The sequence below is a fragment of the Fringilla coelebs genome (genome assembly GCF_963513975.1).
Source record: "Fringilla coelebs genome assembly, chromosome: 2".
Classification (NCBI taxonomy): Eukaryota; Metazoa; Chordata; class Aves; order Passeriformes; family Fringillidae; genus Fringilla; species Fringilla coelebs.
The window spans coordinates 86,462,154-86,486,138 of NC_140029.1; the positions used below are offsets into that span (position 1 = coordinate 86,462,154).

The following is a 23,985-nucleotide window of genomic DNA, read 5'->3' on the forward strand; positions in this document are numbered from 1 at the left end:
CTCAGGGATAGGAGGACACAAGAACACAGGAACTGCTCCAATGAGCCTGAGCCTCCCTGTGTTCCATGAGACACCACATGCACTGGGGATGCTGGACAGAGTTCATTTCACTTCCACACACATGGTCCCATCCCACACAGTGAAGATGTGTCAGAGCTCCCCACCCTTCCCAGCACAGCCAGAGCTGTTCCCAGCTCCCTGCTGAGCTCCCAGCTTTACTCAGGACAGGGGTATTGCCATCACACAATTACTGCTGCAGCTTCACAAATTCGATGATACCTCGTAGCTGGTTTGACGTCATTCCAGTTGTCGAGGGTGCCTTCAGGTACATGGATTACAGTGCAGTTCTCATCATGGCCTGGACTTGGTTCTCCTTCTCGCCAGAACCTGGGACACAGACAGGCTTGTTACACCCCAGTGCCCGCTGTAAAGCACTGCAGGAAAAGTCCACAGCAGCATGCAAAACGTGAAGGGAAGAAACAGAAATTCCCAATGCTGATTCATGGACTGAAGCAATGCCCTTCTTCCCACTCCATATCCCACTGGCACCAGTGACACATGGAAACCTGCCTCCTTCCTACAGCCTTCCAGCTCAACAGGGGCCTGCTCAAACTGATCACCACCACTCACCCCATGCACCTCATTCCCAGAAGAGGCCCGTGATAGCCTCCAGGACAAGTTTGTTCCCAAGAAGAAGGCACAGCAAGGACAATCCTGGTGCTTTATCCCTGTGCCCCATCTCTTTCCCTGCATTCCAGCACAGGCCATTTTGTGATTATAAGTGCAGTGAATGCAGGTCAGGCCAGGCTGGTCATCAGGGTTCTGCAGGGCACTTGCTGCCAGAGAGTTGAAGTTATTTCTATTCCTACGGCATTGACTTCCATGTCACAGGTAGTTAATTCATAACCAATACCCAGCACAGATGGGGCCATGTGAACCTGGCGTCCTACACAGCCCTCTCCTGCTGTATCTATGATTTCTCACAAGGAAGCAGGGTCAAAACTCCTTCCCATGCAGCACCTGAACCTCTCATATGTCTCCTATTTCTTTCCCTACCAGGAGTCACAGCAAACACCCTTCATCCACAGACACTCACGCTGCTGTCACATTGTATGGAGTCTTGTCCACCCACTGCCACTGGCCCACCTTCTCAAACAGACCAATGTATAAATTATCTCTTCGCACGTCTTGAGTTTTCTGCTTGGAGAGGAATTCCTGGCAATCAGAGAGAGAGAGTGCAATCCCCATGAGGAGCAAGACTGAGCACAGAGAGGCATCAGGAATCCCTGTGGTATGGGGCTGGTGGCAGAGGGGGCTGGTGCTGCAGAGGAGCAGACAGGACCTTCCTCCTCCCCTGCAGGACACGGAGGGGCTCTGAGTCCCCTCCAGGGCCCAGCACTGGGGCTCTGCCTGCTGGGTCCCTCTCCCTTGGTCCCTGTGCACTTACCTGCTCTGCCCTGCTGGTGATCACCACCAGCTGGGAGCCCATCCCAGTGCAGTTCTGTGCACTCTCAGCACAGTTCATCTTATCAGGGGACAGGAAATAGCAGCTTCCTTGAAACCTTCTCCAGCCCTTTGGGCAGCACATCCAGCCTCGCTCTGTGCAGGAAGAGGACAGAGGGATGAAGGCTACTAACAAGAGATGGTGATAGCAGAGATCCAGCTTTTCCAGGGACAGTGCTCACGTCCTGCTCAGTGACTTTTCCTGACAGAAGGTGCTTGAATAAACAGGGATAGTACAGACATTTCTTCCCACTGCTCAGGGGTATGACCAGTGAGCTTTGTGTACCCAAAGCCATGGTAATCCTTGTAAGGGGATCTCAGGCCTCTCCAAAGTTCTGCTGGGGATGTGCTTTGACCTGCCCTGGCACAGCCTCCTCGAGGCCCTTAGCCCCAAGGAAGAGGGGACATTGGGAGTACTGACCTGTGCCTTGTGGCACCGCTGAGTCGCACTCCCACTGCGAGAAGTGCTGCTGCAGGGCTGAGGGCTGGTCACTGCTGTGGCAGAAGGGAAGCACTGCAAAGGGAGAGGAAAGGCAGCAGGATTAGCCCTTGCTCCCAGCTCCTCACACAGCATCTCTGGCCCCTTGACTCCTCTTCCACCATTTCCCCAGCAAGCACGGTCCCAGCTGTCACCTCTCCTGGCCCATACCAGTGGCACAGCTGCCTTCCCAGCCAGAAAGAGCCCCTCTTCCAAGAGGGACCCCTGGAAGCACATGCCACTGGGGACATGCCACTCACTCGGCAGGAGAGAGCCCTCCCAAGCACTCCTCTCTGCCATGCACACACCCACAGCCCAGCTGCCAGTCTACAAAGCAGCCTCTCCTTGTCACCCTTTGTCTCTTCCTCAACTACACAGCAACAGGCACTTGGGGGAGTCCCCCTCAACTGGGCCAGTTCCATCAGCAACACACAGTGCAGCTGAAGGCAATCACTTACAGCTGGAGCTGCTGACACCTGCCTGCAGCACAAACAAGAGGCACAAGGTCACAATGGCAGCTTTGATTGCAAGGGCAGAAATTAGGAAGACCCAGATGTTCAGCCAGGAGCAGCCTCTCTCTTCTGCTGGGGCTGAAAAACACAAAGCAAGAGTGAGCATGTCCCAGCCAGGAGTTGGGAGCAGGATAACCCAGGGGGCTCTGTTCCCCAGCACCCTGCTGGTCCCAAGGACTGGGGAGCCCCACAGGTGCTGGAAGCAGGTCCTGCTGCCTGTCCCTAGCAGTGCCTCAGAGCCACAGAGTACAGCAGCACAGGGGCTGCCCTGAGGCTGCTGTTTTATTTCCCTCTTTATCACAAGACCTGCCTGTATTCTGCCCAAACCTCACTCCCCCTTTCTCCTGTCAGACCTCCTTTCTCCTCAACACACCTTCCTGCTTGCCTTCCAATACCCTGTCTGTCATTGAATGCTCTTTCTGGATCTCCCTCCTCTTCCTCTCTCTTTAGACATTCTTTCTCTCACTCCCTGCATTTTGCCTCTGTCCCATGAGCCCCTTTCTGCAGAGGCACAGTCCCCCAAAGGAGTGACTGCCCAGCTCAGGGTGTGCACAGCCAGACCCACAGAAGGAATTGTTCCCACAGGGGAAAATGCACTTGGGGAGCTCTTGGGGAGCCCTGGCTGGGTTGTCCTTGGAGACAGCAGAGATGGGACTTGTGCTCAGCGTGGTGCAGAGAGCTTTAGCAGGGCAATGACAGAAGGACAGCAGCCTTCAGCCCCATTGTGTACAGACACAGCACTGAAGGGAATAGCAGGGCATGCTCTGCCTGGACTTCCATTCCCCCTGGCTCTAGGAAAAGGTCATTCTGCCAGCCTGGCCACTGCCCACTTCCCTCCCTCATCTCTTGCTTTGCTCTTGTCCTAAGCCCATCTCCTGGTAGGAGACCCGGCCTCCACACCAAGCCCAGGATCCATCCCAGCCCTGTCTTTCCCCCAACCCCTTTGGCAGGAGGACAGAAAGGAGGGAAGGTTTGGGGGTTACCTGCACTTCCAGGACTGACTCTCCCTTGGCCATCCATCATCTCTACAAGAGGATCACTCTTCTCCAAGGGTCCCTGTTAGCAGTGGGCCCACAAACAGCCTTCCTCCTGTACAGGGCACCTCCCACACTGGTGAGGGACCTCCACAGGCTCTAATCTGATCTGCTGAAAAAGCCAGCTCCAGGGTGTACTCGAGAGCACATGGAGATTGAGGAACTTCCATCATTACCCTGCCCCTGCCACGGCATTTCACACAAGAATCATTGCAACACACAAAGTCACCAAGACAAAGGGAACAGAGGAAGGGGAGCATCACTGCAGCTCACACAATCTCCCTTTGCACAGCCTCAGGCACTTTCACAGGTCATACATGGCCTTCCCTCTCTGCTGCCTGCTCTCTCCTGCTGAGGGTCCATGTGTGTGACAATACATACACAGGCAGGTATATTTGGCATTTGCTAGCAAAGGGCTAAGCCCACTGAGCACAGCCTGCAAAAGGGAGCCAAAAATGAGAGGAAAGCATATCTGTGACTGACTCTGGGCCCATGTGCCCATGTGCATCCTGAGCCCAGAAATCCTGAGCACATCAGAGAACTTGCCAACTCTGATTTGATCTAATTGCATTGGAAGTGAGGCTGGGGCTTTGAGCAAAGGGGTTCAGTATGACCTGGCATTGTGGGCCAGAAGGATCACTTGGCAGTGCCAGAGTCCCTGTGCATGACAGATCATGAAGTCTCACTTGGTTGTGACTGAAAATGCTGCAGAACAGGCTGAGATGTTCCATCAGCTGGTTTCTCCCTGTGCAAAGGAATGCATGGGTGCAGAGACACAGCAATAGGAGAGCTCATAGCAACAGCACAGGCATTTCAGCTGAAGCATCACAAGATCAGGGCACAGAACTGCTTACAAGGAAGGACAAGCCTGAGCTCTCTGTAGAAGACATTCTCTGATTCCATTTTCTGCACAACAAGCTGCAGATATGGTCAGAGCCTACATTTCTAAACTTCTTTATGTAACCAGTGTCCACAAGCTCTCACTCCACAGAAAATCACATTCACAAGACTTGTGAATTCACTCCAGCCTCCCAGCAGCCATGCAGGAAGTGCAACTGCAAGAACACATCCCCTTTGTGGAAGCAGGGCTTCCCCTGGTCCCACACACTTCCTGCTGGAGATGTGGGGTTCGTGAGTATGCACAGCTCTTCCAGCAGCCTGGGAACCACAGGTGAAAGCACAGGGTCACATTGTCACACTGCAGAACTGTGGCTCTGTGCCTGCTGCACATCTCAGTGCCATCACTAAGGTCAGCCACAGCACTCAGCTGCCAGGAAGCTTCTTACAGACAGAGTTGGCCAAGCTGCAGAGCACCCTGGGCTCAATGGCCACTTCCTTCCCACTCCTCTCTCCTCTCTCAAACTGTTCTTGCTTCATCTAATCTTTGTTTTCAGACTGTTTCTTCTATGCCTCAGAAGCCTTTCCCTAATGCCCTGGTTACTGTTAAGCTGGTGGTCATGTTCTTCTTTAATAGCAGTAGTTTCAGGGAAAATATCATTCCCATGGATACAGCTATTGCATTCACACAGCTGTCTGCATTCACACTCCCATTTCTATCATTGCTGCTGTCCAGGCTTCCTCTCCACTGCAAGAGGGCAGAAGCATCTCAGCCGCAAGGAGGACATGAAAACCATGGTGGTCGTTTTCCCACCACTGGAAACCAAGGGACATCAACTCAAGTGGCATCAAAGAAAGAGTTTATATCTGCATGATATATATATCTGCACTGGGAACATGGAGAGGACCTGGAAACCAGGAAAGGAAAGGGAGGATATTTGCAGCACGGCACCTCTCCAGTTCACTGGTACCACCACAAGTCTCTGATGACAAGTGCTGTTTACTATTAAGCTGGTGGTCGTGTTCTTCTTTAGCAGCAACAGTTTGGGCCAAATGCCCCCTCAGACAGTGTTCCAGATTGCAAGGCAAGATGTATTCTATTGCCATCTGTATGGCAGTTCTCTGGTGTCAAGCAGGCAATTCTCTTTATCTCTCTTCCTCAGTGATCATAATCAAGGTCCTTTAGCAGGGAACATCTGCTGATAACGGGCTACTGAATGTCACCACACGATGGATAAGAACTGTAACATCCCATTGTGAGATGCTCCGCCCAGAGGGAGGAGCCAAGCATTCCTGCCCAGATATAATCTGGAGATTCTGACACTCCAGCATGGCTCTTCTCCACTGGACTCCCCAGAGGAACAGCGGCTGCTTCTACTTCCACGGATCTGCGGAGGAAGAATACACCCCTTTCCTACAGGACTGCCCTGCTCCAACAGAACCACGCCTGACACTCCAGGAGGACTGCAGCCCCTTTTCCAACTGGACTGCTACCAACACCCTGACCCACAGGGTGTCAGGTTGAGTTCTGACTCTGTCAGTGTTGTTCTAGTGTATTGCATTCTTGTATTTCATCATTGTATTTTTTTCCTTCCCTATTAAAGAACTGTTCTTTCCTGCTCCCATATTATTTGCATGAGAGCCCCTTAATTTAAACTTCATAGCAATTCGGAGGAGTGGGGAGGGTTTGCATTCTCCATTTCAGGGGAGGCTCCTGTCTCCTTTAGCAGGCACCTGTCTTTCCAAACCAAGACAGATAGTTGCAGCTATTGCATTCACACAGCTGTCTGCATTCACACTCCCTTTTCTATCACTTGCTGCTGTCCAGGCCATCTGACCAACATGAAGAAGGATGGGAAAGGCTGCAGAGGGTTCCAAGTCCAAAGAACACCAAGTGTGCCCCTGCTCAGGAATGGACTTGGTGGAGGACATGCTCTCTTTCTCAGTGGGTGAAGGCAGTTTCTCCATTAATCTGAATCCCCTGAGCAGTCCTGCTATCCCGTTTTCTGGAACTCCAAATGATTTGAAGGCAAAGACTTATCTGCATCAATGACATACGGGCGAGGAGCCTTGAAGGAAACACTAATAAAGCAAAAGGCAGAAAGCACACCAGCAGTGCTAGCAGCAGAGACAATACAGGAAGGGAGAATTAATCCCAGAGAAAGTTGCTCCCACTGTGCCTGGTTGCTTTGCCCTCTCACAGCCTGAAATCCAGCCCCAAGGTCCTGAGCCCCAGCAGGGTGTGGGGGACAGCTCACAGAGGCAGCTGTCAGGCTCTGCAACTTGTGCTGCAGTTTCTGAGTTTGCTTTCAGCAGTAAAGTACAAACAATCCAGGAGGACAGAGGAGGTTCCTTTCATGGAGCTTTGGCAGACAGGTTATGGAGGACCCAAAGATGAGATGGACTCTGTTGGATCTCACTCTCACCCAGTGTGGCTGAACTGTTGGGCATGTAGAGGCTGAGATCCACTTTGTCTGCAGTGATCCTGACATGTTGGGATCCAGGATGTTGTCAAGTCTTGCAGAGAAGGATGAGCTCCAGGACCTGGGGTCTCAGGGCTCAGAGGGACAAGGAGACAAACTCTTCCAGATCCTCATTCGTCCCAAACTCCCAGCATGAATCACCCTTGTTCCCCTCCTGCCCTGTTCCTAGGGGAAGCAATCCTGCATGGAATCCTGCCTTCTTCCTACAGCCAAGGGGAGGGGGCCGTGTCCAGAGCCAGCAGGGGATGCTGCTCACACCGGCTGACCCAGGAGTGGACAGCCAGCAGAGGAACCTGCTGGTCAGCTCTGTCCTTCAGGGACTGTGCACCTTCAGCTGGCTGCACCACAGCAGGCCTAAGCCTCCTGTGCTGGGCTGGCTCTTGAGTGGAGGAGGGAAGACAGGAAATGTGCTCCTTGTCCTGCTTGGCAGCTAAGAGTTATGGCAGAGGACAGGCCTAAAGTGGAATCTATATAGAAAAGCCAGAAACTCGTGGGAATGGTGCTACAGGCCCCAGACAAAGCAGGGCTTTCCAGCCAGTGGCAAGCTCTGCAGCCCAGGCTGGTGCTGGGAGAAGCTGTGCACTGCAGGACGTGCTTTCCAGGGCAAGATGGAGAGGCCCTCACTCCCAGGGCCACACTGTACAGGTGTAGACAGACATTTTCTCTGCAAAAAGGATTTCATCATCCTGCTACAGCCAGGTAGAGGGACAGGAACAGGCAGCTCTTTGAGTTGGGATCAGTGCCTACTGCCTGTGCTGATTTGTGTGGTTTATTGCATGTTTATGTCCCCATTCTTCCATAGGTCCCCATGTATGTAGGACCTACTGTCCCTCCACGCTGTGTCTCATTCCTGCCTCGAGCTGTGCATGTGGTCCTGCAGCCACCTGCAGCACCTGCACTGCTCTTCATACTACTGCTCCCATTGGATTAGGAAGGCAAATCTCCTGGGCACCTTGCCTCCAGAACAAATTCCCCTCTCTCTGGGACACAGAGAGGCGATTCACTTCCACGGGTAGGACAGAGGCGCACAAACAGGAGCTGTACACCCAATGGCATTCCCTGTGGGGAGCTGGCACTGTTCCCTCAGGGCAGCTTGGGCACTTGGTGTTTCCTGAGGAGAGAGAAGCGAGGACACAGGAAGCAGGAAGCGGGAAGAGATGGAGCAAAGGAAGATCCATGGTGTCCAATGCTCTACAGCAGGACATGAAGGCAATGCAATAGGCACTGATGTCCTGGATGGGATGTCATGTGCAGCAGGAGCCCTGTCTCGTCAGCCTCCTCTGCAGCATGGTCTGGCCTGGGCAGCCATGCCATTCCAGGCACCACTGAGCATTTGGCTTTCCAGGACTGCTGCTGCCTCACGTGAGCCTGGGATCAGCCCCGAGTCAGGAAGAGGACTTTTTCCTCCAGGAGCATCTGAAGGCCAGCTGTGGATTGTTTCCCCCATGGCAGCAAGTCCAAAGGGAGGGCCACAAAGATGAAGGCAATCAGGATAGAGACAGAGGGTTGGAGCACAAGCTAAAAGAATTGGGATTTTTGGGATTGTTCAGCATGAGAAAGAGAGGATTCCTAGTTGGTCTCACAGCAGTCTTCCAGGAGGATTCCAGGAGGGCTGGAGAGGGGCTTGTTACAAGGGCACGTAGTGCATAAGGCAAAGGGGAATGGCTTTAAACTGAAAGAGGGCAGGTTTAGAGTAGGTATTAGGGAGAAATTCTTTTCTGTAAGGGTTGTGAGGCACTGGCACACGTTTCCCAGAGAAGCTGTGCATAGCCCGTCCCTGGAAGTGTTCAAGGCTGGGCTGCATGGGGCTTTGAGCAGACTGCTCTAGTGGAAGGGGTGGTGCTCAAGACCCAGAGGCTGAAAACTTGATCCTTAAAGATTCCATACAAGCTAAACCATTCCGAGAGCCTAGGACTTTACCTCTCCAGCTTAGATACGGAGGATAAAGGACATACAGAGACAGGTACAGAGAATTTCTTCATTGGTGTGATACTGTATTTTATCTGGTCTAAGATTTCAGAATTTGATCAGCAAAACCAGTACAGGTAGAGGACATTTGGTGTGTGACTCGACAAAAAGCAAACAGCGCTGCTCAAGGAGACAAAGGACATTGGATCTCGGGATATCTGCCTTCCATTCCAATGCCTTCCTCCTGGAGAAGTCCATCTCTTTTCAGCCAGAGGCTGCTGGACCCACTCAGGGATAGGAGGACACAAGAACACAGGAGCTGCTCCAATGAGCCTGAGCCTCCCTGTGTTCCATGAGACACCACATGCACTGGGGATGCTGGACAGAGTTCATTTCACTTCCACATACACGGTCCCATCCCACACAGTGAAGATGTGTCAGAGCTCCCCACCCTTCCCAGCACAGCCAGAGCTGTTCCCAGCTCCCTGCTGAGCTCCCAGCTTTACTCAGGACAGGGGTATTGCCTTCACACAATTACTGCTGCAGCTTCACAAATTCGACGATGCCTCATAGCTGGTTTGACGTCATTCCAGTTGTTGACGGTCCCTTCAGGCAAATGCATTACAGTGCAGTTCTCATCATGGCCTGGACTTGGTTCTCCTTTTTGCCAGAACCTGGGACACAGACAGGCTTGTTACATCCCAGTGCCCGCTGTAAAGCACTGCAGGAAAAGGCCACAGCAGCATGCAAGACGTGAAGGGAAGAAACAGAAATTCCCAATGCTGATTCATGGACTGAAGCAATGCCCTTCTTCCCACTCCATATCCCACTGGCACCAGTGACACATGGAAACCTGCCTCCTTCCTACAGCCTTCCAACACAACAGGGCCCTGCTCAAACTGATCACCACCATTCACCCCATGCACCTCATTCCCAGAAGAGGCCCGTGATAGCCTCCAGGACAAGTTTGTTCCCCAGAAGAAGGCACAGCAAGGACAATCCTGGTGCTTTATCCCTGTGCCCCATCTCTTTCCCTGCTTTCCAGCACAGGCCATTTTGTGATTATAAGTGCAGTGAATGGGGGTCAGGCCAGGCTGGTCATCAGGGTTCTGCAGGGCACTTGCTGCCAGAGAGTTGAAGTTATTTCTATGCCTACAGCAGTGACTTCCATGTCACAGGTATTCATAACCAATACCCAGCACAGATGGGGCTGTGTGAACCTGGTGTCCTACACAGCCCTCTCCTGCTGTATCTATGATTTCTCACAAGGAAGCAGGGTCAAAACTCCTTCACATGCAGCACCTGAACCTCTCACATGGCTCCTACTCTGTTTCGCTGCCAGACGTCACATCAAACACCCTTCATGCAGAGATACTCACCCTGCTGTCACATTGTATGGAGTCTTGTCCACCCACTGCCACTGGCGCCCCTTCTCAAACAGACCAATGTATAAATTATCTCTTTGCACGTATTGAGTTCTCTGATTCGAGAGGAATTCCTGGCAATCAGAGAGAGAGTGCAATGTCCATGAGAGGCAGGACTGAGCACAGAGAGGCATCAGGAATCCCTGTGGTATGGGGCTGGTGGCAGAGGGGGCTGGTGCTGCAGAGCAGCAGACAGGACCTTCCCCCTCCCCTGCAGGGCACGGAGGGGCTCTGAGTCCCCTCCAGGGCCCAGCACTGGGGCTCTGCCTGCTGGGTCCCTCTCCCTTGGTCCCTGTGCACTTACCTGCTCTGCCCTGCTGGTGATCACCACCAGCTGGGAGCCCATCCCACTGCAGTTCTGTGCACTCTCAGTACAGTTCATCCTATCAGGGGACAGGAAATAGCAGCTTCCTTGAAACCTTCTCCAGCCCTTTGGGCAGCACATCCAGCCTCGCTCTGTGCAGGAAGAGGACAGAGAGATGATGGCTACTAACAAGAGAAGGTGATAGCAGAGATCCAGCTTTTCCAGGGACAGTGCTCACGTCCTGCTCAGTGACTTTTCCTGACAGAAGGTGCTTGAATAAACAGGGATAGTACAGACATTTCTTCCCACTGCTCAGGGGTATGACCAGTGAGCTTTGTGTACCCAAAGCCATGGTAATCCTTGTAAGGGGATCTCAGGCCTCTCCAAAGTTCTGTTGGGGATGTGCTTTGACCTGCCCTGGCACAGCCTCCCTGAAGCCCTTAGCCCCAAGGAAGAGGGGACATTGGGAGTACTGACCTGTGCCTTGTGGCACCGCTGAGTTGCACTCCCACTGCGAGAAGTGCTGCTGCAGGGCTGAGGGCTGGTCACTGCTGTGGCAGAAGGGAAGCACTGCAAAGGGAGAGGAAAGGCAGCAGGATTAGCCCTTGCTCCCAGCTCCTCACACAGCATCTCTGGCCCCTTGACTCTCCTCCCACCATTTCCCCAGCAAGCACGGTCCCAGCTGTCACCTCTCCTGGCCCGCACCAGTGGCACAGCTGCCTTCCCAGCCAGAAAGAGCCCCTCTTCCACGTCAGACAGCAGAGGGACCCCTGGAAGCACATGCCACTGGGCACATGCCCCACACACGGCAGGAGAGAGCCCTCCCAAGCACTCCTCTCTGCCATGCACACACCCACAGCCCAGCTGCCAGTCTACAAAGCAGCCTCTCCTTGTCACCCTTTGTCTCTTGCTCAACTACACAGCAACAGGCACTTGGGGGAGTCCCCCTCAGCTGGACCAGTTCCATCAGCAACACACAGTGCAGCTGAAGGCAATCACTTACAGCTGGAGCTACTGACACCAGGCTGCAGCACAAACCCCTAAAAGCTACTGGCTCCACTTTGTGGGGAATAATGCACTCCTGGTGACAGGCCACAGCCACAATCCCAAGGACTTCCCAGTAATTCAGACACTCATCAGGAGTATGGATTAGAAGCTGACCGGAGTGTGCTTAACAATCCAGATGCCTCTTTTCATCAGTCATTTAATTTAGAACTATTTTCACTGATGAGCAGAACAGTCCCAGTTGCTCCAGTGCCTGAATTGCTAAAATGGAGGAAAACTCAGAGATGGGCAAGGGCAATGCCTGGATGAGCACCCCCATTGCCAATAAAGGTGACCTTATCCCTACCCAAAGAGAAAGTATGACAAGAGAGATGACTTCTGGTTGAGTTCAGCTGAGGGATTTGACCTGCTGTGGAGCTGCTCATCCCTGTAGGGGTAAAAAAGGGTCAGTGTCTTCTTCAGATAGCCATGAAAGCTCTGTTGGCTGAGAGACACTGGTACTGCCTTACCCTTCCTGGGTAAGCAGGATAGGAAATCATTGGCTCATGTTCCTCTGGAAACACTCCCTTCAGAGAAGAGCTGTCCAAGCCCTCAGCTCATGCAGACTGAGAGAGACTGAGAGCAACCTGCTCTGAAAGCCTTGCTGCCACCACAGGCAGTTCCCTACACAGCCAGCTTATCCAAGAGATCTGCCTTATGCCCAGACATTCAAATGGTGGTTTAAGAGCTGCAGATGTGTTCTCACAAAGGTTGAGGCTGCATGAGAAGGGATCTCAGATATGTGTTTTGGTGAAGGGTGTTTTCCTTCTGGCAGAGGTTCTAGGATGTGGGTTTTCCACCTGACCAGGGGCAGTCACCTGAGCCCTTCATCCCAAGGGAATTAATACAGTCTGGAACTCACCAAGGCAGAGGCACAAGGTCACAATGGCAGCTTTGATTGCAAGGGCAGAAATTAGGAAGACCCAGATGTTCAGCCAGGAGCAGCTTCTCTCTTCTGCTGGGGCTGAAAAACACAAAGCAAGAGTGAGCATGTCCCAGCCCGGAGTTGGGAGCAGGATAACCCAGGGGGCTCTGCTCCCAAGCACCCTGCTGGTCCCTTCTTCCAAGGACTGGGGAGCCCCACAGGTGCTGGAAGCAGGTCCTGCTGCCTGTCCCTAGCAGTGCCTCAGAGCCACAGAGTACAGCAGCACAGGGGCTGCCCTGTGGCTGCTTTTTTATTTCTCTGTTTATCACAAGACCTGCCTGTATTCTGCCCAAACCTCACTCCCCCTTTCTCCTGTCAGACCTCCTTTCTCCTCAACACATCTTCCTGCTTGCCTTCCAATACCCTGTCTGTCACTGAACGCTCTTTCTGGATCTCCCTCCTCTTCCTCTCTCTTTAGACATTCTTTCTCTCACTCCCTGCATTTTGCCTCTGTCTCATGAGCCCCTTTCTGCAGAGGCACAGTCCCCCAAAGGAGTGACTGCCCAGCTCAGGGTGTGCACAGCCAGACCCCCAGAAGGAATTGTTCCCACAGGGGGAAATGCACTTGGGAGCTCTTGGGGAGCCCTGGCTGGGTTGTCCTTGGAGACAGCAGAGATGGGACTTGTGCTCAGCGTGGTGCAGAGAGCTTTAGCAGGGCAATGACAGAAGGACAGCAGCCTTCAGCCCCATTGTGTACAGACACAGCACTGAAGGGAATAGCAGGGCATGCTCTGCCTGGACTTCCATTCCCCCTGGCTCTAGGAAAAGGTCATTCTGCCAGCCTGGCCACTGCCCACTTCCCTCATCTCTTGCTTTGCTCTTGTCCTAAGCCCATCTCCTGGTAGGAGACCCGGCCTCCACACCAAGCCCAGGATCCATCCCAGCCCTGTCTTTCCCCCAACCCCTTTGGCAGGAGGACAGAAAGGAGGGAAGGTTTGGGGGTTACCTGCACTTCCAGGACTGACTCTCCCTTGGCCATCCATCATCTCTACAAGAGGATCACTCTTCTCCAAGGGTCCCTGTTAGCAGTGGGCCCACAAACAGCCTTAGACCTCCACAGGCTCTAATCTGATCTGCTGAAAAAGCCATATCCTGGGTGGACCCACAGCACATGGGGATTGAGGAACTTCCATCATTACCCTGCTAGGGCATTTCAAACAAGAATCATTGCAACACAAAACCTCATTAAGGCAAGGGAAACAGATGAAGCAGAGCATCACTGCAGCTCACACAATCTCCCTTTGCACAGCCTCAGGCACTTTCACAGGTCATACATGGCCTTCCCTCTCTGCTGCCTGCTCTCTCCTGCTGAGGGTCCATGTGTGTGACAATACATACACAGGCAGGTATATTTGGCATTTGCTAGCAAAGGGCTAAGCCCACTGAGCACAGCCTGCAAAAGGGAGCCAAAAATGAGAGGAAAGCATATCTGTGACTGACTCTGGGCCCATGTGCCCATGTGCATCCAGAGCCCAGAAATCCTGAGCACAACAGAGAACTTGCCAACTCTGATTTGATCTAATTGCATTGGAAGGGAGGCTGGGCCTTTGAGCAAAGGGGTTCAGTATGACCTGGCATTGTGGACCAGAAGGATCACTTGGGCTGTGCCAGAGTCCCTGTGCATGACAGATCATGAAGTCTCACTTGGTTGTGACTGAAAATGCTGCAGACAACTGTGGAACAGGCTGAGAAGTTCCATCAGCTGGTTTCTCCCTGTGGAGAGGAATGCATGGGTGCAGAGACACAGCAATAGGAGAGCTCATGGCAACAGCACAGGCATTTCAGCTGAAGCATCACAAGATCAGGGCACAGAACTGCTTACAAGTGGAGGACAAGCCTGAGCTCTCTGTAGAAGACATTCTCTGATTCTGTTATTTTGTGCACAACAGGCTGCAGACATGGTCAGAGCCTACATTTCTAAACATCTTTATGTAACCAGTGTCCACAAGCTCTCACTCCACAGAAAATCACATTCACAAGACTTGTGAATTCACTCCAGCCTCCCAGCAGCCATGCAGGAAGGGCAGGTGCAAGAACACATCCCCTTTGTGGAAGCAGGGCTTCCCCTGGTCCCACACACTTCCTGCTGGAGATGTGGGGTTCATGAGTATGCACAGCTCTTCCAGCAGCCTGTGAACCACAGGTGAAAGCACAGGGTCACATTGTCACACTGCAGAACTGTGGCTCTGTGCCTGCTGCACATCTCAGTGCCAGCACTGAGGTCACCCACAGCACTCAGCTGCCAGAGAGCTTCTTACAGACAGAGGTGGCCAAGCTGCAGAGCACCCTGGGCTCAATGGCCACTTCCTTCCCACTCCTCTCTCCTCTCTCAAACTGTTCTTGCTTCATCTAAACTTTGTTTTCAGACTGTTTCTCCTGTGCCTCAGAAGCCTTTCCCTAATGCCCTGGTTACTGTTAAGCTGGTGGACATGTTCTTCTTTAATAGCAGTGGTTTGGGACAATGTCCCCTTGAATAGTTGATGCAATGGAATTCACACAGCTGTCTGCAATCACACTCCTAACATTGCTGCTCTCCAGGCCACTGGGAGAGGGCAGAAGCATCTCAGCTGCAAGGAGGACATCAAGACCATGGTGGTCGTGTTCCCAACACAGGACACAAAGGGACATCAACACAAGTGGCATCAGAGAAAGAGTTAGATCTGCATGAGATACACATCTGCACTGGGAACATGGAGAGGACCTGGACACCAGGAAAGGAAAGGGAGGATATTTGCAGCAAAGCATTTCTCCAGTTTACTGGTACCACCACAAGTCTCTCCTGAGAAGTGCTTTTTAATGTTAACCTGGTGGTCGTGTTCTTTTTTAACAACAGTGGTTTGGGACAAATGCCCCCTCAGAGAGTTGCAGCTATTGGATTCGCAGAGCTGTCTGCATTCACACTCCCTTTTCTATCACTTGCTGCTGTCCAGGCCATCTGACCAACATGAAGAAGGATGGGAAAGGCTGCAGAGGGTTCCAAGTCCAAAGAACACCAAGTGTGCCCCTGCTCAGGAATGGACTTGGTGGAGGACATGCTCTCTTTCTCAGTGGTTGATGGCAGTTTCTCCATTTACCTGAATCCCCTGAGCAGTCCTGCCATCCAGTTTTCTGGAACTCCAAATGATTTGAAGGCAAAGACTTATCTGCAACAATGATGTAAGGGTAAAGACCCTGGAAGGAAACGCTGATAAAGCAAAAGGCAGAAAGCACACCAGCAGTGCTAGAGCAGGGACAATACAGGAAGGGAGAATTAATCCCAGAGAAAGTTGCTCCTACTGTGCCTGGTTGCTTTGCCCTCTCACAGCCTGAAATTCAGCCCCACAGTCCTGAGCCCCAGAAGGGTGTGGGGGACAGTTCACAGAGGCAGCTGTCAGGCTCTGCAAATTGTGCTGCAGTTTCTGAGTTTGCTTTCAGCAGTAAAGATGAAATAAATCCAGGAGGACACTGGAGAATCATTACTATGGAGCTTTCTGAGGCAGGTTATGGAGGACCCAAGGAGGAAATGGACTCTGCTGGCTCTCACACTCCCCAGTTAGGCAGAACTGTTGGGGAAGTAGAGGTTGGGTGCCAGCTTATCTGCAGTAATTCTGAGATGTTGGGATGCAGGATTATGTGAGAAGGCAGAGGGTAAAAGCCAGGATGACAAGCAGCGGCTTCAGGAGGGCGAACAGTGGCCAGTTTGAGCATTTGTTTGCAAGAACTCCCTTGGAAGACTCCCACTTTGATGATGTGCTTCTGCATTGATCCCCACCCTGTGGGAGCCTGTGTCCTTGCTTTCCAAGACATCTGTTCAGCCAATATGTGGGAGCACCAAGTTAGAGAGTCTCTCCAGCCCATTGTGCAGCGCCTCCAGTCTCACCTGGGCAGAAATAGCAGGACACAGAGTGAACGTGCCCAAGACAGAGAGGGAATTTTGTCTGGAGAGTCCCCAAAGGCCTGGGGACAACGCTGGATTGTTCTCTGCAGGTTGTTCCTCAGGCAGCAGACCACATCACTGCCCATGTGTCCTAGTGACTGACAGGAAAGAGCCAATCTCCTGGCACAGCCAGCCTTTGCCAGGCAGGAGTAACTGAGAGGAGGCTCCTAGGCCCTGACAAGGCAAATGGAGCATCTTTGGGATGGACCCCTTCAGATGAAGAGAGGCTGAGTTAGAAGCGTCCAGAGCAGAGGACGGAGGGATGCTACCACCTGCCTGCGCATCGCTCTTCACCACAATATTCCCTCTCAGCCAAGTGGGGATGCAGGCTGCAGCGTTCACACCCACCTCAAAGACCCTCTGTGTGTAACTGCTGGCCTCCCATTGTCCTCAGGATGAGGTTTCCTCCATCAGGCATTTTATGCTTCAGCTTCAGATATTGGGAGACAATGGCTCTCGCTGCTGTAGGAGATTGTTCCAGCCCTGCTGTCCTGCTGCCTTCTGGAGGATTACAATACAGGCTCCACCTTTCACACTAGTCAGCTCCCCAGGGATCCAGAAGTGGGGAGGTGTCACCCTGCACCATGGCCTTGTCAAGCCTTGCAGGGAAGGATGAGCTCCAGGGCCTGGGGTCTCAGGGCTCAGAGGGACAAGGAGACAAACTCTTCCAGATCCTCATTCACCAGAGATCAATCACCCTTGTTCTCCTCCTGCCATGTTCCCATGGGCATCAGTCCATAATGAATGGATTCCAGCCTTCTTCCTACAGCCAAGGGGAGGGGGCCGTGTCCAGAGCCAGCAGGGGCTGCTGCTCACACCGGCTGACCCAGGAGTGGACAGCCAGCAGAGGAACCTGCTGGTCAGCTCTGTCCTTCAGGGACTGTGCACCTTCAGCTGGCTGCACCACAGCAGGCCTAAGCCTCCTGTGCTGGGCTGGCTCTTGAGTGGAGGAGGGAAGACAGGAAATGTGCTCCTTGTCCTGCTTGGCAGCTAAGAGTTATGGCAGAGGGGATCCTGCATGGCAAAAGCCAGAAACTCATGGGAAGGGTGCTAAAGGCCCTGGATAAGGAGGTGCCCTCTGGGCAGATCCCAGCCCAGCAGCCCAGGCTGGTGCTGGGAGAAGCTGTGCACTGCAGAGCTTGGTTTCTAGGCTGCACATGGAGAGACCCTCACTTGCAGGGCCAGGAGGATGTGCTGTCACCACTAGCTATTCTTGAAATGACTGTCTGGGAGGCCAGGCTGGAGCTGGCTCCATGAGGGCTCCTCTCCTGCATGTCTCAGGAAGAAAGTCTCAGCCCAGGACTCCTGTGCAGCAAGAACTCACAAGGAGGATGGAGAGCCATTCCATGAAGTGAGAGGACACAGTCGGATCCCCGAGGTGGAGCGCCGCTGCGTTTCTTTTGCTCCCTATCCTGTTTTTCAGGCTGTGCTCAGATGGAGGCAAAGCAGGGACTACTTCATTCCATTAATGCAAAGACACAGCCCCATGGAGAGGAAAAGGAAACAACAAGTCAAGGAGCAGAAATTGCCATGAGAACTTGAGAAGGGACAAGCCAAGAGGCCAGGAGACAAGCTGGGAGGACAATGGATGTGGGAACTAGAGAAATGAACTCAAATCCAGAGAAGAACACATCCCTGGAAGGCAGATGCGTGCAAATACACAGTGGAGAAGAGAGTCAACATGCAGATAAACTCTGAGACAAGTGGTTAAATTGCTGCTTTGCAGGGACGAGCTTGACTCCCATAAGAGTCCCAAAACCAGAAGAGCTGTCTGGCAGTGGGTCTCCAGGGAAGGCACGCTGACTCTGGGTCTAGACGTGTGACTTAGAGGGAATGAAGGGAGTTGTATTGTGCTCACAGCCCGAGAACTGGGCTTAGGTAGGGCCAGCAGGGAATGGGAGTAGGCTGAGGCAAAGAGAGAGAAATGGCATCAAGAAACAGGTGAAGCAGGAGTTGTGAGGAAAGCTAAGGCTTGGAACTGGGAAGAAAGCAATGGAAGCACGGAGAAGCATCTCAGGCCCAAAGAGGCCCTGAAGAGCACAGTGGTCATGTTCCCACCACAGGACACCAAGGGACATCAACTCAAATGGCATCAGAGAAGGAATTAGTTCTGCATGAAACACACATCTGCACTGGGAACATGGAGAGGACCTGGACACCAGGAATGGGAAGGGATGATATTTGCAGCATGGCACCTCTCCAGTTCCCTGGTACCACCACAAGTCTCTGCTGACAACTGCTTTCTCAGAACTGCCTGAGGCACTTCCTCACATCTGCTTGTGTTATTGAGTGTATCTTGTGGAAATAAGTGAAATCCCTGCCACCATCAATACTAAAGCAGTGGAAATAGCCTTGCTGAGAGGGACTTTTTACACAATAATCTCATGATAGGACAAAGGAGAATGGCTTTAGACTGACAGAGGGCTGGTTTTGATCAATATTAGGAAGGAAGAGTGGTTCCTTCCTATTATTTAGGAAGGTGAGGTGGTGAGGCACTGTAATCACTTGCCCATAGGAGCTGTGTCCCAACTCCAGTACGTTCAAGGACAGGCTGGATGGTGATATGAGCAGCCTGGTCTAGTGAAAGCTCACTCTGCCTGTGACACAGGGGACTTGAAATTAGACTATCCTTAAAAGTCCCTTCCACCCAAAACATTCCATGCTTTGTGGATTACACCCCCACAGCCTAGAGATGGAAAAGGACAAAGAGATATGCACAAGAACACAGGGCCTTTCTTGATTGGTCTGATACTGTATTTTCTCCTGTGTAAGATTTCAGAATTTGTTCAGCACAACCAGTACAGCTAGAGGACATTTTCGACAAAACGCAAACAGCTCTGCTCAAGGAGACAAAGGACATTGGATCTCTGGATATCTGCCTTCCATTCCAGTGCCTTCCTCCTGGAGAAGTCCATCTCTTTTCATCCAGAGGCTGCTGGACCCACTTGAGAGAAGACACAAGAACACAGGAGCTGCTCCAATGAGCCTGAGCCTCCCTGTGTTCCCTGAGACACCACATGCACTGGGAATGCTGGACAGAGTTCATTTCACTTCCACACACACGGTCCCACCCCACACAGTGAAGATGTGTCAGAGCTCCCCACCCTTCCCAGCACAGCCAGAGCTGTTCCCAGCTCCCTGCTGAGCTCCCAGCTTTACTCAGGACAGGGGTATTGCCTTCACACAATTACTGCTGCAGCTTCACAAATTCGACGATGCCTCATAGCTGGTTTGACGTCATTCCAGTTGTTGAGAGATTTTGTAGGCACATGGATTACAGTGCAATTTTCACCAGTTAAATAATTTGGTTCTCCTTCTCACCAGAACCTGGGACACAGACAGGCTTGTTACATCCCAGTGCCCGCTGTAAAGCACTGCAGGAAAAGGCCACAGCAGCATGCAAGACTTGAAGGGAAGGAACAGAAATTCCCAATGCTGATTCATGGACTGAAGCAATGCCCTTCTTCCCACTCCATATCCCACTGGCACCAGTGACACATGGAAACCTGCCTCCTTCCTACAGCCTTCCAACACAACAGGGCCCTGCTCAAACTGATCACCACCACTCACCCCATGCACTCATTCCTAGAAGAGGCCCGTGATAGCCTCCAGGACAAGTTTGTTCCCAAGAAGAAGGCACAGCAAGGACAATCCTGGTGCTTTATCCCTGTGCCCCATCTCTTTCCCTGCATTCCAGCTCTGGCCATTTTGTGATTATAAGTGCAGTGAATGCAGGTCAGGCCAGGCTGGTCATCAGGCTTCTGCAGGGCTCTTGCTGCCAGAGAGTTGAAGTTATTTCTATGCCTACAGCACTGACTTCCATGTCACAGGTATTCATAACCAATACCCAGCACAGATGGGGCCATGGGAACCTGGTGTCCTACACAGCCCTCTCCTGCTGTACCTTTGCTCTCTGGCAAGGCAGTGGGGTCACAACTTCATTTCAGGGACCACCTGAAACCTCTCATGTATCTCCTAGATTCTTTCCATACCAGGAGTCACACAAAACACCCTTCATCCCCAGACACTCACGCTGCTGTCACGTTGTATGGAGTCTTGTCCACCCACTGCCACTGGCCCACCTTCTCTGCAAACAGTCCGATGTAGAAATTGTCCGCTTTAGATTCATTAGATTGTCTTATCTGTTCAGAGAGAAATTCCTGCCAATCAGAGAGAGAGTGCAATGTCCATGAGGAGCAAGACTGAGCACAGAGAAGCATCAGGAATCCCTGTGGTATGGGGCTGGTGGCAGAGGGGGCTGGTGCTGCAGAGGAGCAGACAGGACTGTCCCCCTCCCCTGCAGGGCACGGAGGAGCTCTGAGTCCCCTCCAGGGCCCAGCACTGGGGCTCTGCCTGCTGGGTCCCTCTCCCTTGGTCCCTGTGCACTTACCTGCTCTGCCCTGCTGGTGATCACCACCAGCTGGGAGCCCATCCCACTGCAGTTCTGTGCACTCTCAGCACAGTTCATCTTATCAGGGGACAGGAAATAGCAGCTTCCTTGAAACCTTCTCCAGCCCTTTGGGCAGCACATCCAGCCTCGCTCTGTGCAGGAAGAAGACAGAGAGATGAAGGCTACTAACAAGAGAGGGTGATAGCAGAGATCCAGCTTTTCCAGGGACAGTGCTCACGTCCTGCTCAGTGACTTTTCCTGACAGAAGGTGCTTGAATAAACAGGGATAGTACAGACATTTCTTCCCACTGCTCAGGGGTATGACCAGTGAGCTTTGTGTACCCAAAGCCATGGTAATCCTTGTAAGGGGATCTCAGGCCTCTCCAAAGTTCTGCTGGGGATGTGCTTTGACCTGCCCTGGCACAGCCTCCTCGAGGCCCTTAGCCCCAAGGAAGAGGGGACATTGGGAGTACTGACCTGTGCCTTGTGGCACCGCTGAGTTGCACTCCCACTGCGAGAAGTGCTGCTGCAGGGCTGAGGGCTGGTCACTGCTGTGGCAGAAGGGAAGCACTGCAAAGGGAGAGGAAAGGCAGCAGGATTAGCCTTTGCTCCCAGCTCCTCACACAGCATCTCTGGCCCCTTGACTCTCCTCCCACCATTTCCCCAGCAAGCACGGTCCCAGCTGTCACCTCTCCTGGCCCACACCAGTGGCACAGCTGCCTTCCCAGCCAGAAAGAGCCCCTCTTCCAAGTCAGACAGCAGAGGGACCCCTGGAAGCACATGCCACTGGGGACATGCCCCACACACGGCAGGAGTGAGCCCTCCCAAGCACTCCTCTCTGCCATGCACACACCCACAGCCCAGCTGCCAGTCTACAAAGCAGCCTCTCCTTGTCACCCTTTGTCTCTTCCTCAACTACACAGCAACAGACACTTGGGGGAGTCCCCCTCAGCTGGGCCAGTTCCATCAGCAACACACAGTGCAGCTGAAGGCAATCACTTACAGCTGGAGCTGCTGACACCAGGCTGCAGCACAAACCCCTAAAAGCTACTGGCTCCACTTTGTGGGGAATAATGCACTCCTGGTGACAGGCCACAGCCACAATCCCAAGGACTTCCCAGTAATTCAGACACTCATCAGGAGTATGGATTAGAAGCTGACCGGAGTGTGCTTAACAATCCAGATGCCTCTTTTCATCAGTCATTTAATTTAGAACTATTTTCACTGATGAGCAGAACAGTCCCAGTTGCTCCAGTGCCTGAATTGCTGAAATGGAGGAAGACTCAGAGGAGATGGGCGAGGGCAATGCCTGGATGAGCACCCCCATTGCCAATAAAGGTGACCTTATCCCTACCTAAAGAGAAAGTATGACAAGAGAGATGACTTCTGGTTGAGTTCAGCTGAGGGATTTGACCTGCTGTGGAGCTGCTCATCCCTGTAGGGGTAAAAAAGGGTCAGTGTCTTCTTCAGATAGCCATGAAAGCTCTGTTGGATGAGAGACACTGGTACTGCCTTACCCTTCTTGGGTAAGCAGGATAGGAAATCATTGGCTCATGTTCCTCTGGAAACACTCCCTTCAGAGAAGAGCTGTCCAAGCCCTCAGCTCATGCAGACTGAGAGAGACTGAGAGCAACCTGCTCTGAAAGCCTTGCTGCCACCACAGGCAGTTCCCTACGCAGCCAGCTTATCCAAGAGATCTGCCTTATGCCCAGACATTCAAATGGTGGTTTAAGAGCTGCAGATGTGTTCTCACAAAGGTTGAGGCTGCATGAGAAGGGATCTCAGACATGTGTTTTGGTGAAGGGTGTTTTCCTTCTGGCAGAGGTTCTAGGATGTGGGTTTTCCACCTGACCAGGGGCAGTCACCTGAGTCCTTCATCCCAAGGGAATTAATACAGCCTGGAACTCACCAAGGCAGAGGCACAAGGTCACAATGGCAGCTTTGATTACAAGGGCAGAAATTAGGAAGACCCAGATGTTCAGCCAGGAGCAGCCTCTCTCTTCTGCTGGGGCTGAAAAACACAAAGCAAGAGTGAGCATGTCCCAGCCCGGAGTTGGGAGCAGGATAACCCAGGGGGCTCTGTTCCCCAACACCCTGCTGGTCCCTTCTTCCAAGGACTGGGGAGCTGCAAGGTGTTGGAAGCAGGTCCTGCTGCCTGTCCCTAGCAGTGCCTCAGAGCCACAGAGTACAGCAGCACAGGGGCTGCCCTGAGGCTGCTGTTTTATTTCCCTCTTTATCACAAGACCTGCCTGTATTCTGCCCAAACCTCACTCCCCCTTTCTCCTGTCAGACCTCCTTTCTCCTCAACACATCTTCCTGCTTGCCTTCCAATACCCTGTCTGTCACTGAACGCTCTTTCTGGATCTCCCTCCTCTTCCTCTCTCTTTAGACATTCTTTCTCTCACTCCCTGCATTTTGCCTCTGTCTCATGAGCCCCTTTCTGCAGAGGCACAGTTCCCCAAAGGAGTGACTGCCCAGCTCAGGGTGTGCACAGCCAGACCCACAGAAGGAATTGCTCCCACAGGGGGAAATGCACTTGGGAGCTCTTGGGGAGCCCTGGCTGGGTTGTCCTTGGAGACAGCAGAGATGGGAGCAGGGACTTGTGCTCAGCGTGGTGCAGAGAGCTTTAGCAGGGCAATGACAGAAGGACAGCAGCCTTCAGCCCCATTGTGTACAGACACAGCACTGAAGGGAATAGCAGGGCATGCTCTGCCTGGACTTCCATTCCCCCTGGCTCTAGGAAAAGGTCATTCTGCCAGCCTGGCCACTGCCCACTTCCCTCATCTCTTGCTTTGCTCTTGTCCTAAGCCCATCTCCTGGTAGGAGACCCGGCCTCCACACCAAGCCCAGGATCCATCCCAGCCCTGTCTTTCCCCCAACCCCTTTGGCAGGAGGACAGAAAGGAGGGAAGGTTTGGGGGTTACCTGCACTTCCAGGACTGACTCTCCCTTGGCCATCCATCATCTCTACAAGAGGATCACTCTTGTCCAAGGGTCCCTGTTAGCAGTGGGCCCACAAACAGCCTTCCTCCTGTACAGGGCACCTCCCACACTGGCAAGGGACCTCCACAGGCTCTAATCTGATCTGCTGAAAAAGCCATATCCTGGGTGGTCCCACAGCACATGGAAATTGAGGAACTTTCATTGTTACCTTGCCAGGGCACTTCACGCAATACTCACTGCAAGACACAAAGTCACCAAGACAAAAGAAACGGATGAAGAGGAGTG

General features: G+C 52.6%; 3 protein-coding genes across 3 annotated transcripts; all 3 read right to left on the bottom strand.

Annotated features, from left to right (window-relative positions):
- Positions 1 to 239: 239 nt before the first annotated feature.
- Positions 240 to 3,593, bottom strand: LOC311166703 (C-type lectin domain family 4 member E-like; the record flags this gene model as incomplete). Its single annotated transcript, XM_084226818.1, has 6 exons — positions 3,477 to 3,593; positions 2,440 to 2,571; positions 1,925 to 2,017; positions 1,448 to 1,599; positions 1,097 to 1,215; positions 240 to 387 (listed from the first exon to the last, which is right to left on the bottom strand). Exons 1-6 carry the CDS (start codon positions 3,514 to 3,516, stop codon positions 240 to 242), a joined length of 684 nt encoding a protein of 227 aa, XP_084082944.1. The 5' UTR covers positions 3,517 to 3,593.
- Positions 3,594 to 9,114: 5,521 nt separating this feature from the next.
- On the bottom strand, positions 9,115 to 13,438 carry LOC311166704 (C-type lectin domain family 4 member C-like; the record flags this gene model as incomplete). Its single annotated transcript, XM_084226819.1, has 6 exons — positions 9,115 to 9,429; positions 10,135 to 10,253; positions 10,484 to 10,635; positions 10,961 to 11,053; positions 12,390 to 12,491; positions 13,399 to 13,438. 6 exons carry the CDS (start codon positions 13,436 to 13,438, stop codon positions 9,282 to 9,284), a joined length of 654 nt encoding a protein of 217 aa, XP_084082945.1. The 3' UTR covers positions 9,115 to 9,281.
- A 6,134-nt stretch (positions 13,439 to 19,572) lies between these two features.
- LOC311166688 (C-type lectin domain family 4 member E-like) lies at positions 19,573 to 23,722 on the bottom strand (the record flags this gene model as incomplete). Its single annotated transcript, XM_084226802.1, has 6 exons — positions 19,573 to 19,695; positions 20,401 to 20,528; positions 20,759 to 20,910; positions 21,236 to 21,328; positions 22,668 to 22,769; positions 23,683 to 23,722. 6 exons carry the CDS (start codon positions 23,720 to 23,722, stop codon positions 19,686 to 19,688), a joined length of 525 nt encoding a protein of 174 aa, XP_084082928.1. The 3' UTR covers positions 19,573 to 19,685.
- Positions 23,723 to 23,985: the final 263 nt, after the last annotated feature.